At 36.5% G+C, this 12,489-nt stretch overlaps 1 protein-coding gene and 1 long non-coding RNA gene across 4 annotated transcripts; both read left to right on the top strand.

Annotated features, from left to right (window-relative positions):
• The first annotated feature begins 3,850 nt into the window (after window positions 1-3,850).
• LOC141607986 (uncharacterized) lies at window positions 3,851-5,485 on the top strand. Its single transcript, XM_074427337.1, has 2 exons — window positions 3,851-3,992; window positions 4,854-5,485. Exons 1-2 carry the CDS (start codon window positions 3,851-3,853, stop codon window positions 5,483-5,485), a joined length of 774 nt encoding a protein of 257 aa, XP_074283438.1.
• A 3,358-nt stretch (window positions 5,486-8,843) lies between these two features.
• On the top strand, window positions 8,844-12,187 carry LOC141605784 (uncharacterized). 3 transcript variants are annotated; one of them, XR_012526478.1, is made up of 6 exons: window positions 8,844-9,144; window positions 9,921-10,002; window positions 10,093-10,172; window positions 10,668-10,721; window positions 11,092-11,224; window positions 11,735-12,187. It is a non-coding gene; the product is annotated as an uncharacterized LOC141605784 (long non-coding RNA). The 3 variants fall into 3 exon arrangements; XR_012526477.1 differs by lacking the exon at window positions 10,668-10,721 and adding an exon at window positions 11,546-11,637 and having other exon boundaries at window positions 8,845-9,144; XR_012526476.1 differs by lacking the exon at window positions 10,668-10,721 and having other exon boundaries at window positions 8,850-9,144.
• The last annotated feature ends 302 nt before the right edge of the window (window positions 12,188-12,489 follow it).

The following is a 12,489-nucleotide window of genomic DNA, read 5'->3' as shown; positions in this document are numbered from 1 at the left end:
TAGAGCAAAGCCCATGAAACGGACCAATCAGGGCAAAGCCCATGAAGCATCAACCAATCAACACTGGGCCACGTGTCAAGCATGCAGCCACAGAATGCCAATCGACGTATCTTCTTCAACACGCTCCTTGACAGAATGCCAATCGACGTATCTTCTTCAACATGCTCCGTGACAGAATGCCAATCGACGTATCTTCTTCAACACGCTCCTTGGTATCTACTTGCCAAACGGCCCGCTGTTCAACCAAGCTTGGCAAAGACGGCCGGGGCAATCAAAAGCACACGGCACTCACAACCTCGGTCTCAGCCAGCGCCATTTTCTTTTCCACATTTGATGTCCATTACACATCCATGTGGAGGGGGGATATGATACGGCCTGAGTAGAACCAAGCCGAGGAAGAAGAAGCCGGGGAAGAAATTCAACTTGCGCAGAATACGTTCAACACTCATCGAAGGTCCATACCACGGCATAGACTACGCTGGGGGCAAATTGATGGGGCATATTCTGCACCCGCTGACCGAGTCAACATACTGAGCAAGGTCAAAGCCAAAAGACAGGAAGTCAACGTATTAGATGACCCTAACCGACGCGCGACTGTCGTCTGTCCGTCACTGGGTCTCGGTGGCAACTAACCTAACCAAGGGAGGCATATCCGCGTACTCACATCCAAGTTCCCTCGGCATGGAGTCAACCAGACCAGCCGGCCTGCCATGGGTCCCTCGGCCGAGGGTAGAACAGTCTTTCCACCTGCTAAGCCACTTGGCCACTACGTGACAAAAGGTGAAAGTCTATAAATACTCCTCAATCCTCATTGAGAAAACGATCCAATAATCCACAATTCACCCTAATACTCACTATAAATCCGGTATAAACTCCCTTATCTCTCTACAATATACTTTGCCAAGTAACACACAACTTAATCTCTTTAAGTTTACTGACTTGAGCGTCGGAGTGAGTACGCTCGGTACCAAGCCGAGCCCTCAGTTTGTTCATTGTTTCAGGAGAGGCCGAAAGGAAGAGTCAAGCAAAGTCATCATTCACCAAGCTTACGTGGTAACAAATCCTGCTCCGGAATTACACCCGGAACACTACTCCTAATGAAGGTTTAATCTAATCTAAAGAAGCTTAATCTAATCTCAGTGAACTTAGTCTCTTGATTATTAAAAATTGAGTATATATATGGTGGTACATCATTAGGTTAAGTAAGGGTAGATTAGTAAATAACAATTCTAAGTGTTGAGTAGAGAATTGCAACTCCCGAGGGACATGCGCGGACCACGTAGCAAGGAAAAGCATTCTGTCAAACAATCCGCTCGTCCCGAGTGAAAAACGCGCAACCTGAGCCTCAACCCGAGCGGGTTGATATTGTCCCAAGCGGGTTGAGCTGTAACTCGCTCTACTTGAGCTTGACCCACGCGGGTTGAGCTGTTGTTCCCTTTTTCTTGCTTTTAAGCCTATAATGCTTCTATATACTCTTTATTCCTACATCCTTGGTCATCATTCTTGCCTCATCTTCATACTAGTCCATCCAAGATCGTCAACAAGCTTTCGAATAAAATGAAGCCGAAACAATAATTGAAATTATGGCAATCAATACAAGAAAGCATCCATTTCAATATAGAGTTACTATAACCACATATAGAACTTCTCTCTAAAATTCTAGAGAGATGAGAAATCACAAAAAAAAAAAAAAAAAAAAAAATTATTTCAAAGACGATTAAAAGTAGCAGATGAATCCAATCTTAGCCTTATTCTCCTAAATCTCCAGCTTACCCCTTTTAATAATCATCTTGCCTTTTTCCTTCTTAGTGCTCAATCCCAGAGACTAATAAGATCCTAGCTGGTGGTAAGGGACGATGGTAGCGATGGCGGCATGGTGGTTTCCATTCCCTTTACCGTTTTCGCCTTTGGATCCTTGGTGTCCTGGTGGCAGAGACAAACTTGCACTCTACTCGGCTTGTTGCTAGTTGAATAAAAAACGAGATTTTTTTCCAAGAAGACAAATTTATCTTTGTTTTCCTCGATTTGGAGGGAACACGCTTTGGCTCCCAAATCTCCTTGTTGGTTGCCTTCTTTTGGATCCCGCTTTCCGCTTTCGAGGACATTCGGTGGTAGTTGGGACTCGCTGGATCTTTATTCATCTCGTAGGTTAATTCTTTCAGAAGTACGTAGTCATACCTCTCTCTTTTTGTTGAAGGCTGAGGTTTTACTCTTATTAGATTCAATCAATCCGCCTTATCCGTCAATTTCTTTATTTGTAGACATTGATTTGCTCTCCAATTTAGTCTATGAGAGCTTTTATCAGGCTAGTGTCTACTTTAAAGAACTTTCGGGTATAGGTTTCTCCCAAGCTAAAGTCTCTTTAGTCAGTGCCTTACCAGGACCACTCAGGTATAAAGATGTTACTATCTCGGTTCCCCGAGGCAATGATAATCATAAGACAATAACGAAACGACATTTAAATAGTAATAGTTTAGTGAATAAAATACAATCCAACCAAATACCCAAAATACGGGTTACAAGTTCTCAAAACAACTATCTCATCAACTAAATCAAATGTCTGACAAACTACTCATGCTACAGCGGAAGACTCTATCATCTGAAGGTGACACATCCCAGCTAGCCCATGTATCTCGACTCATACCTGCTCAACAACTGCTCACCATCCCCGAATGGATCACCACAGTTTTTAAAACAATAAAAGGGGTCAGTACTAATCACACAATTTATATAATCCAACAACACAACAAATAACACAGCTCAATCGGCACAGATGTACTCCGAACTCCATCACCAACTCCACAATACTGACTACACACTAAAGTCTGTAGCCCTGCCAGAGTGCCCATCGCAACATGTTACTCCTCGCCGCCAGTGGGGGACCGCAGCCGTTCCCACCTAAGCCCCACTCATCTCTGTTGAGCGAATAACCTAAATCTATTAATGTGCACATCCCTTCTGTGGCGGGTTCCACAAAAGGCGAATAATGGGCGTGAAGCCACTCCCGCAAGTGACTTCACTCAGCCAGGGACGCACCCCGAAGAACACAGACAGATACAAACAATCACAACTACTAATCAGCAATCAAAACCAACAACCTGTCACAATACTCGTATGATAACAATCAACAATCACAAATCACCACCAACACATTATGGGACTAATACTGAGTAGGGAAACCCTATTTGGAAAGCAACACAGTCAGACGATCTCAACAGCTGTTATCAAAAAGCCTCTTCTACGAATCCTCCTCCTAACATAACATCACATACATCACTAACCACACAAAACCAACACAAATCCCCAATTCCCAAAATTAGGGTTTAACAAGACTTAATTAAATATAACGAATTCGGTACGTGGATCTTACCCTCGACGCAAGGATCACAAAGATGTAAAGAAAGATGAAATCCGACCTTCCAAGCTCCGGGATTTGTCAATAATGCGATGAATGGGAAGTACGTAGGTTGAAATCTCTTTTTCAAAGTAATTAGGTTTGTAAAAGTGTATTATGAAAGTGACGGAAGTGTTTATATATTAAATCGCATTATTAACAAAACCCGACAAATCATCCCCTCGTAAACCGGCTACTCGATCGAGTAACTGACGTACTCGATCGAGTGCCGCCTACTCGATCGAGTACCAAGGCTACTCGATCGAGTACCCAACAGGTCAGAAACTATTTTAAAACGCAAAACACACTTACTCGACAGAGTAAGGCCCACTCGATAGAGTACCCAGAGACTCACAAAACCGTAGTATTACATTACTCTCATTTGGTATCATTACTGTGATTGCCCAGTGGAATTTTTGGAATTGGATCTTTTAATTAAGAGCCATGTATTAATTAATGCCTTTAAAATATTGGTTATTTGTTGCTGTGGCCTCAGTTTTAAAGAGTATTTCTCTTTTGGTTGATGCTATTGTGATGTGTCAAGTGCCTTTTGGTTTCAATTTAGCCTATGCCATCTTTGATGGTTTTTATAACCTTGGTAGGCGTCTTCCTTATTTATCAAGAATTTGTCTTGAAAAGTTGATTTATACAGAGGGTCAAATTTTTGCTTTCTTCAGACTTAACACAAATTCTCATTGAAGACATGACATATCCGTCACAAGCTGAAGACGGATACCATTTTATCTCACAATGTATCCACTTTTTCTCTCTCTGCAACACTATTCATGTGGTCCCCTTCCTCCACTAACCCATTTTGTTACCATTTTATCTCACAAAATATCCGTCACAAATGGTAACCCGTCACAAGGGAGACCAATTGCAGACTTAATTGGAGCCTTAGTGACACTGTTTTCTTCAGACGTTTCTCCTTTCTTGGATTAGGTTGCGATGGCTTTATAGCAGGCGAACTCATTTGTTTGTGGTCGCTTAGTTCTATATTGTTCTATATTGTTTTTTACTACTACTTCTATTCCACCATGAATATTGCTTTTTGGAATACGAGAGGTACTAAAAGAAAGAACTTTTGTGAAGAAATTAATTTCTTTTGTTCTTCAAACGGAATTAAAATCTTAGCTATATGTGACACTAAATCGGCTAATATGCCCGACTCACTTTTATTAACCCAGTTAGGATTTAATCAATGTGATTTTATTCCAAGTATTGGTTTATCCGGCGGTATTTGGTTATTCTGGAAGCAATCAGTATCCATGAAGTTTTCGATTATTGTTTCTTTTAAATCGAAAAGATTCATTGATTGTGAAGTATGTGACTTAACAAAGAATGTAAATTTTTGCCTTATATTTGTATATGCTCCGCCTCAACATGCTGATAAGACTTAATTTTGGAATGATTTTGAAAACTTTATCATCAATCTTAATTTTACCGTTCCTGTTGTTAGGAGATCTTAACGAGTTTAAGAGTCCTAGTGAAAAGGAAGGGGGTGCAAAGGTTACCAATGCGTGTTGCTTAAGATTGGTTAAGTTTCTAAATAATACCAACTCTATAGATCTCCCTTTTTCCGATAATTTTTTTACTTGGAGGAAAAAGAAATGTGGTTCTGATAATGTTTTTGAAATTCTTGATAGAGCATTAGCTTCCCCTAACTGGATTAGTATGTATCCGAATATGCAATTTGTGCACCATGCTTGCACTAGCTCAGACCATTGTCCTATCTCCGTGAAGTTTCATGACCAAATTCATAACAAAGCCCCTCCTTTTCATTTTGAACTTATGTCGACTCTCCGAGATGACTTCAGCAAAATGGTCAAAAGTTGTTGGCAATACCATTTTGAGGGGTCTTATATGTTCTGTCTTTCTCAAAAATGCAAATTTCTAAAGCAAAAGGCTAAAAAATGGAATCAATCTACTTTTGGGAATATTTTTAGACAACTTTCAATTGCTGAAAATAAGTTAGATAATATACAAAAGCAACTAGGGTCATCACATATAGCGGCTTTAGAAGTCGCACAATTGAAATGGTTAAAAAAGCGTGATGCTCTTCTTAACTATAATCGCATGTATTGGCATTAAAAAGCCCGTATAAACAAAGCTAATTTTGGAGATAATAATACAAAGTATTTTCAAAATCATGCCACAATTAGACGTAGTAAAAATGGTATTAAGCAATTTATTAATAAGGATGGTGCGTTTTTTATTGATCAAGATCTCATTCAACAAGAAATATCTACTGAGTTCAAAACTAAGATTTACAAAGAATCAACTTTGTCATTTTGATAAAAATGAGGATTTTAGGTCTATTAGTGGAATAATAACCGATGAAGATAACATTTTTCTTACAAGTAAGATTAGTAATGAGGAAGTTAAAGAAACTGTTTTCAGTTTAGCTGCAGATAAATGCCCCGGACCTGATGGCTTTCCTGCAGAATTTTTTCGAAAATATTGGGATATAGTTGGAAATTCTGTTACTAAAGCAGTTTTAGCATTTTTTTCTTTTCGGTAAACTTCTTAAAGAAGTCAATCATACTTTTATAGCATTAATCTCTAAAATTGATAATCCTCAATCAGCAAACCATTTTCGGCCAATTAGTCTTTGTTCAACAATTTCTAAAATTATTTCAAAAATTTTAGCAACTCGTCTCCGAAGTGTTTTACATAAGGTTATACACCCGTATCAAGGTGCTTTTACACCTAATCGCTTTATTCAAGATAATATCCTTCTAGCGCATGAGATCTTTAACTCTTTTAAGCGTAAAAAAAGGTATAGGAGGATGGATTGCTATTAAACTTGATATGGAGAAAGCATATGATCGACTTGAATGGAACTTTATTGAAGAGACTTTTACTCAAATGGATTTTAATCCCACTTGGATTTCTTGGATTATGGAATGTATTAAAACTGTTTCTTTCTCGGTTCTTGTAAATAGAAGACCAGGGAACGTGTTCACACCTACTCGAGGTATTAGACAAGGAGACCCACTTTCGCCATATATTTTTATTATGTGTGCTGAAGTTTTAGCAAGATCTTTACAAAAGAATAGCGATCTTAGTTTTAGTGATATTGGTATTAGAATTGGATCTGGATTGGAAAAAATTTCATTCCTGACTTTTGCGGATGACACTATCATTTTTGCTAAAGCCTCTAATCAGAGTTACAAGAACTATTAAATCTATTTTAGATAAATTTTGCACGATTTCTGGACAATTTGTTAATTTCGACAAATTGACTTTCCAGTGCACTAGAAATATTGACCGCTCACTTCGTGGGTCTTTTAGAGGTATTCTTGGTATGAATGAAGAAACTCATTTGGGTAAGTACTTAGGTTGTCCTTTAATTGACGGCAGAGTGACTAAAAATATGTTTGAAAGTATTATTAATTCCTCTTGCGCTCAATTATCAAAATGGAAAGCGAATTCTTTATCGCAAGCTGGTAGACTGGTTCTTGTTAATGTTAATCTTGCCGCGAAGGGAACCTTTCAAATGCAAAGTTTCCTCCTTCCCTCAAGTATCCATAATAGATTAGACAAAATTAATAGAGATTTTTTATGGAATAAGAATCCTTCACAGCGTTCTCCTAATTTAATTGGTTTGCATAAAGTTTGTTTACCAAAGTCTCTTGGCGGATTAGGAATAAAATCCTCTGAAGTAGCTAATAAAGCCCTTCAAATGAAAATGGAAAATTCTTTTGGAAAAGGATAATATATGGGTCAAAGTGGTAACTAAGAAATATTTGAGAAATTGTTCACTTTTTGAACATAAGCCTAATTCAGTTTGCTCCTGGCAATGGCGTAAACTTATGAGTATGCGGGACATGTTTAGAAAGAGGTTGAGATGGCAGGTAGGTAATGGTAGCAATATCAAATTTTGGACTGATAATTGGGTTTTTTCTTATCCTCTTACTAGAAATATAGATGGTCATAGTAACCTTGACTTAAATCTTCTCGTTAGAGATTTCATAACCCCTGATAAACAATGGGATGTCAGTAAATTATCAGATATAGTAAATAATGATATTGTTAACCAGATAGTTAATATTCCATTGTCGCACAATGATATTCCAGATACCCTTTTTTAGGGTTGTCTGTGGATGGAAATTTCTCGACCAAAACAGCGACATGGTTAGTACAAGGCTTGTTCGATAGAAATATTGACAAATGTGAATTTTTCTGGATTTGGAAACTAAATGTTCCTCCAAAATTGAAATTTTTTCTTAGGAAAACTTGTGTAGATGGTCTCCCTACGAAAAGTAAGCTTTTAAGAAATCATATAATTGTCCCACCTCAATGTGTTTTGTGCAATCATCTAATTGAAGATAAAGATCATTTCTTTTTCAAGTGTTCTTTGATTGCATCAGTCATCCAATACATGAATATCTTTAGCTTTAACAATTTTTTGGCAATTTACGATAATATTGCAAGTCAGAGTTTTATAGAGAAACTTAATCATCTTAAAATTTTAATTCCAAAAGCCAAATTCATTAAGATTGTTTTTATTTGGTGGAATGCATGGTTCCATAGAAACGATATTATTTTTAATGATGTTCATTTTAATATCAGCAAACTTATTCTTTTATGTAATAATAGTATCAAGATTTGGAACGAGACTAGACATAAGGATCTTAACAATCCTGATAAAGACATGTCGGTTAGAAATACTATAAGCAAGGAAGAAATTTGGTGGGAGAAACTTAAAAATGAGTTTCTAAAACTAAATTTTGACGGATCAAAAATAGATGGTAATAAGGCTGCTCTAGGATATTCTATAAGAGATCATAATGGTAAAGTCGTTATTCTAGGAGCAAAAAAGTGCGGATCTAATAGTATTCTTGTTGCTGAAGCTCTCGCTTTAAAAGAAGGCATTTTAGCAGCTAAATACTTAGGAATCTCGAAGTTAATTGTAGAAGGTGATAATTTATGTGTTATCAACTCAATCCGTAGCACTTGGCAAATTCCTTGAGAAATTTCTAGTATTATCAAGGATGTAAAATTAGATCTTCAGTCTTTTGATGAAGTTATAATTAAACATTGCTTTCGTGAAGCCAATAAAGTTGCCGACTTTATGGCTTTTATTGGACATGAATGTCCAATTCTTTCGAGGTGGTTTGAAAGTCGGTGGCTTCAACTTACCTCTATCATTCGAAAGGATGAGATAGGTTGGTCCTACCTTAGAGGATCAATCTAGTTTTATTACCTTATCAAAAAAAAAAAACAAAAAGAAGCTTCTGAATATGCGCGAGAGACGGGAATTCCGCCTCATTATCTCATTTCCTATAAGACATATAAAATGCACTAGAAAAGCAAAATAAAAAGGATTTGACGGATAAAAAAAGTAGGTTTAATTAGGGGATTAAATGTGCGCAATTAAGAGTCACATCATTTATTTGCGGCGTTTTTGTCAAATAGCAACAAATAACAATTCAATTTTTTTTCTAAGAGAAGAATCACATTTGAGACGGTTTTTATGAAAAACGCCTCAAATGTCACATCTGCTGCGTTTGTATTTAAAACGCCTCAAATAAAAGTTAGATAAATGCCCAGTGATTACTCTCATTAATGATAGCTCATCATACGCCACCTATCTCCGATCATTTTTTCGGTAAACCTCTCCTTTCTCCTTTCCGTTTCAATTCCATCTCCAGCAATGCCTACCACCGCCATCTACCTCCCATCATCAAGAATCGCCCACCAGAACTTGAGCTTCCCGCAAGCATCTCTCCTGTCATCAAGTAAAAGTAAGTTCTTCAATCGCGAAATTACTTACTTTCGATTACCATTTATCTTTTTTCCTCGCAATTGATTATTGTTAGTGAAATTCAGACCAATACCTATCTTTGTTCCTAAAGTTATGTGGATTTTCTTCAGAATCAATTCTAGAGTTATATATGTGTGTTTCAGAATTAGGGTTTATAATTTAATTGGGGTTTTTGTATAAATTTGAAGTTGTTGTTAATTCTCTGTATAATTCATTAGTAGAAAAACTGCAATTGACTAAAAAAACTACGGTTATTGTTAATGTTAACAATCGTAGCCTTATTTTTAAATTGATTCATTTTTTTTCATACTGATAGTATTGATTTGGCTGTTTTGGGTGTAATGAAGTATAGTTGTATGATCTATTAATTTCCTTGCCTTGCTGTATTTTTGTTGGATTCGGAGATTCTAGGCATAGTATATACAACTTATTATTGACTATTGAAGATGTTTGTGAATTTTTCGATAGTTGCTTCGCTGGGTTTAGCTACTCATTTTGTTTCAAGGTAGGTAGATCCTGCATATATAATAATTGGTTATTGGTTGTTAGTATTGCCTTTGCGAATTCCCTACATACTTCATGAAATTTGTGTTTTAATTCTCAACTTCAATCAAACTTTATAGGGTGTGACTTGTGTAATTCTCTAGTTTGACACAAGAGTTCGAGTGTTGTTAGATCTGTTTATTTCGTCGATTAGGAATCCTTTTGGCTTTCCATGTTATTATAATAATTGTCTTTCCATATTATACTCTTCAGTTCCCTCACACAGCAGCAACCTTCTCATCACCGCCACTGATATCTCGCCCACGACCGCATATTAACCTTACTAACAATGCTAGTACGTGAGCTCTCATGTCCGGTTTAGTTGGTAATGTTTAATGTAAATTTTTTAAGAGGTTAAGCCAACTTAACTTTTTGTTATTTCCAGGATCAGGTAATATATGTTGATAAATGGAATGGTGTATTCAACTTCTCAATAGGCTTTGCACAAAATTTTAGGATGGTCTGGTGAGTACCGCATTAGCCTTACATCTTTAACTTGTGTTTTTTTTGTCTTTTTTTTGCTACTATTCAACTAAATGAAGTGCTCTATAGTCCTCCCAAACAAGGGAATCCTGTAATAATAAAAGAAATAGTGTGTCGATATACCTTTAACTCGTACACAAACAACAACTAACATAAATAACACTTTCTTATAGAAAAGACACAAAGCAAATAAGCTGTTATTTTTAACTCAATTGATCAAATAGATTGAATTGTAACCAAACTTTGACATGGTAATATTTAAAACCAACAGCCGTCCAAATTATCACTAGTCTTTAGACACTTTAGATACGACAAACTTCTTTGATTTCCAATTTTTAGCAAAAGAAGGTAGCTGAATAATGGCATAAAACAAAACCTCAAGGAGTCAAGGCAAACGCTCTAATGTCGGCGCCATCACGGTAACATACAAAACTTGGAACAAGAAGTTCTTATTTAATTTATTTCTCTGGCTTTCAGCTCAATAAGAATCAACAGTGACAAAGGCAAGGAGCAAAGCACAAGAACAATGATGTAATCAAACATGAAATAGATGTCAGGATTACAAGTATAGAGTCTAACTCACTAAAATTATGGCTTTGCAAGGACATCCTGATGGTTGGATCTCAAGTTGGTAGTTTGGAACTCTGCAAAAGGAACTTTGATTAAGAAATGCGTTGAGTTTAGAACTGATAATTAGGGTTGTTGGTAATGATGTCCTGACGATTATTAGCCTAGTAATTTTAATCTTAAGAAACCATTCATTGTCTTAAAACTAATTTTTTAAAGCCTACTTAAAAATTTGTTGGAAAATAAGATATGGGTTGAGTTTAGAACTGATTTCTTCACTCTTTTGATCTTTTTAATCTCAAATGATATGAAGATTTTACCTTTTGTCATGTAGGACGAGGTCCCTTCGCAAGGGTACTTGAAGAAGGACACACAGTGCATTGGAATTTGGAGTTCACTTGGTTCAGCATTATCCTCGTGCCTTCATAGTGCTGAACATCAGAACTCCGTTACTGCTGCTGCAGCTGGTCAGTCCCCATCTTAAAGACTCCTAGTGGATTTTCAAACCATGATTATAGATAGCTAATGTTTACTGCTTTTTTGTTGACTCTACTCTCGAGTATAAATATAGTAGGCGGTTTGAAACATACATAAGAGCCGTCTGCTGTTTAAAACCTCAAATGTGGACATGGATGATTAATTCCTGAAATCAGGGCTTACATTCAATCACACATACACTTTTATTAAGTAAGTACCATGTGAGGAGCAATAAGATAAGTATGAGGAAAAGAAGTTAATCAAATAATGATACAACTGACGGCTAATTAATTAAGTCAATCAATTAATAGAATAAACAAAAAAGCATGGGGCAGGTCAAGGAATCTAAAACAATGTTGCGGCTGGTCTCATGGCATAAAGGAACATATTTGAATAAACTTAGGTAACAAATTATTTAGTTCACTTTTGTTTTTGACTTCTTCGCCAAAGGTACTCATTGAAGCCAGTCAAGGTAATGTATTATGTTGCATTAATGACAGGTGAACATCCAGTAAAAGCGGTCGATATGTCAAAAGGATGGATATATCCTTTGGTGTATCACCTTCACATCTTAAACAAAAAGCAGATGGCTCTAACGTAGCAGTCCGCAGAAGCTCAAGTGTTCAGGGCAACTTGAAATTACAAACTGTTTCTTATTTAGAGTTTGGTTTGTCAGAAATAATAGATACATTTCGAGAAGATGATAAGCTTGTGTAATCAGTTTCCTGAGATCATGGACAAGAAACAGATGGTTTCAGTGTGGCAGTAGAAGGAGGCTCGTCTGTTCAGAATGACTTGGAATTAAAAAGCAAAGTCAGATTCTAGATTAGAGTATTGTAGGGGTTTAATTGATTGATTTATGAATTTAGACTATTAATTAAAATCATGTAAGATTGTATTGTATAAAATTGTATTTGATATTATTCATATATAAATCATTTGTTTGGATTGAATTTTTTTTATTTCTATTTTTTTTTGTAATTTAGAATACCTATTTGCTGCTCCTTTTTCAAAAAAAAACGCCGCAAATAAATACCTATTTGCTGCGCCTTTTTAAAAAAAACGCCGCAAATAGGTATTTATTTGCGGCGTTTTTTAAACGCCGCAAATGACTTTCCTATTTGCGGCCGCCTCATTTATTGCTACATTGAAAACGCCGCAAAAGGCCCATTTTTTTATGCCGCAAATAAATATTTTTGTACTAGTGTGTTGTCCTTGGTTCAAAGGTAATATCATAGGTGCTAAGCTGGACTGA

Source organism: Silene latifolia, chromosome 10 (assembly GCF_048544455.1).
Source record: "Silene latifolia isolate original U9 population chromosome 10, ASM4854445v1, whole genome shotgun sequence".
Lineage (NCBI taxonomy): Eukaryota > Viridiplantae > Streptophyta > Magnoliopsida > Caryophyllales > Caryophyllaceae > Silene > Silene latifolia.
The sequence above is the reverse complement of the archived record's forward strand: the minus strand, read 5'-3'. Positions and strand labels throughout refer to the sequence as shown.

Bases quoted from the DNA above. Each gene is read 5' to 3' on its own strand.
- LOC141607986 (XM_074427337.1), top strand. From the start codon at position 3,851: ATGCCTTTAAAATATTGGTTATTTGTTGCTGTGGCCTCAGTTTTAAAG. The intron at 3,993-4,853 runs GTAGGCGTCTTC...TCCTGTTGTTAG, and splicing joins TGATGGTTTTTATAACCTTG to GAGATCTTAACGAGTTTAAG.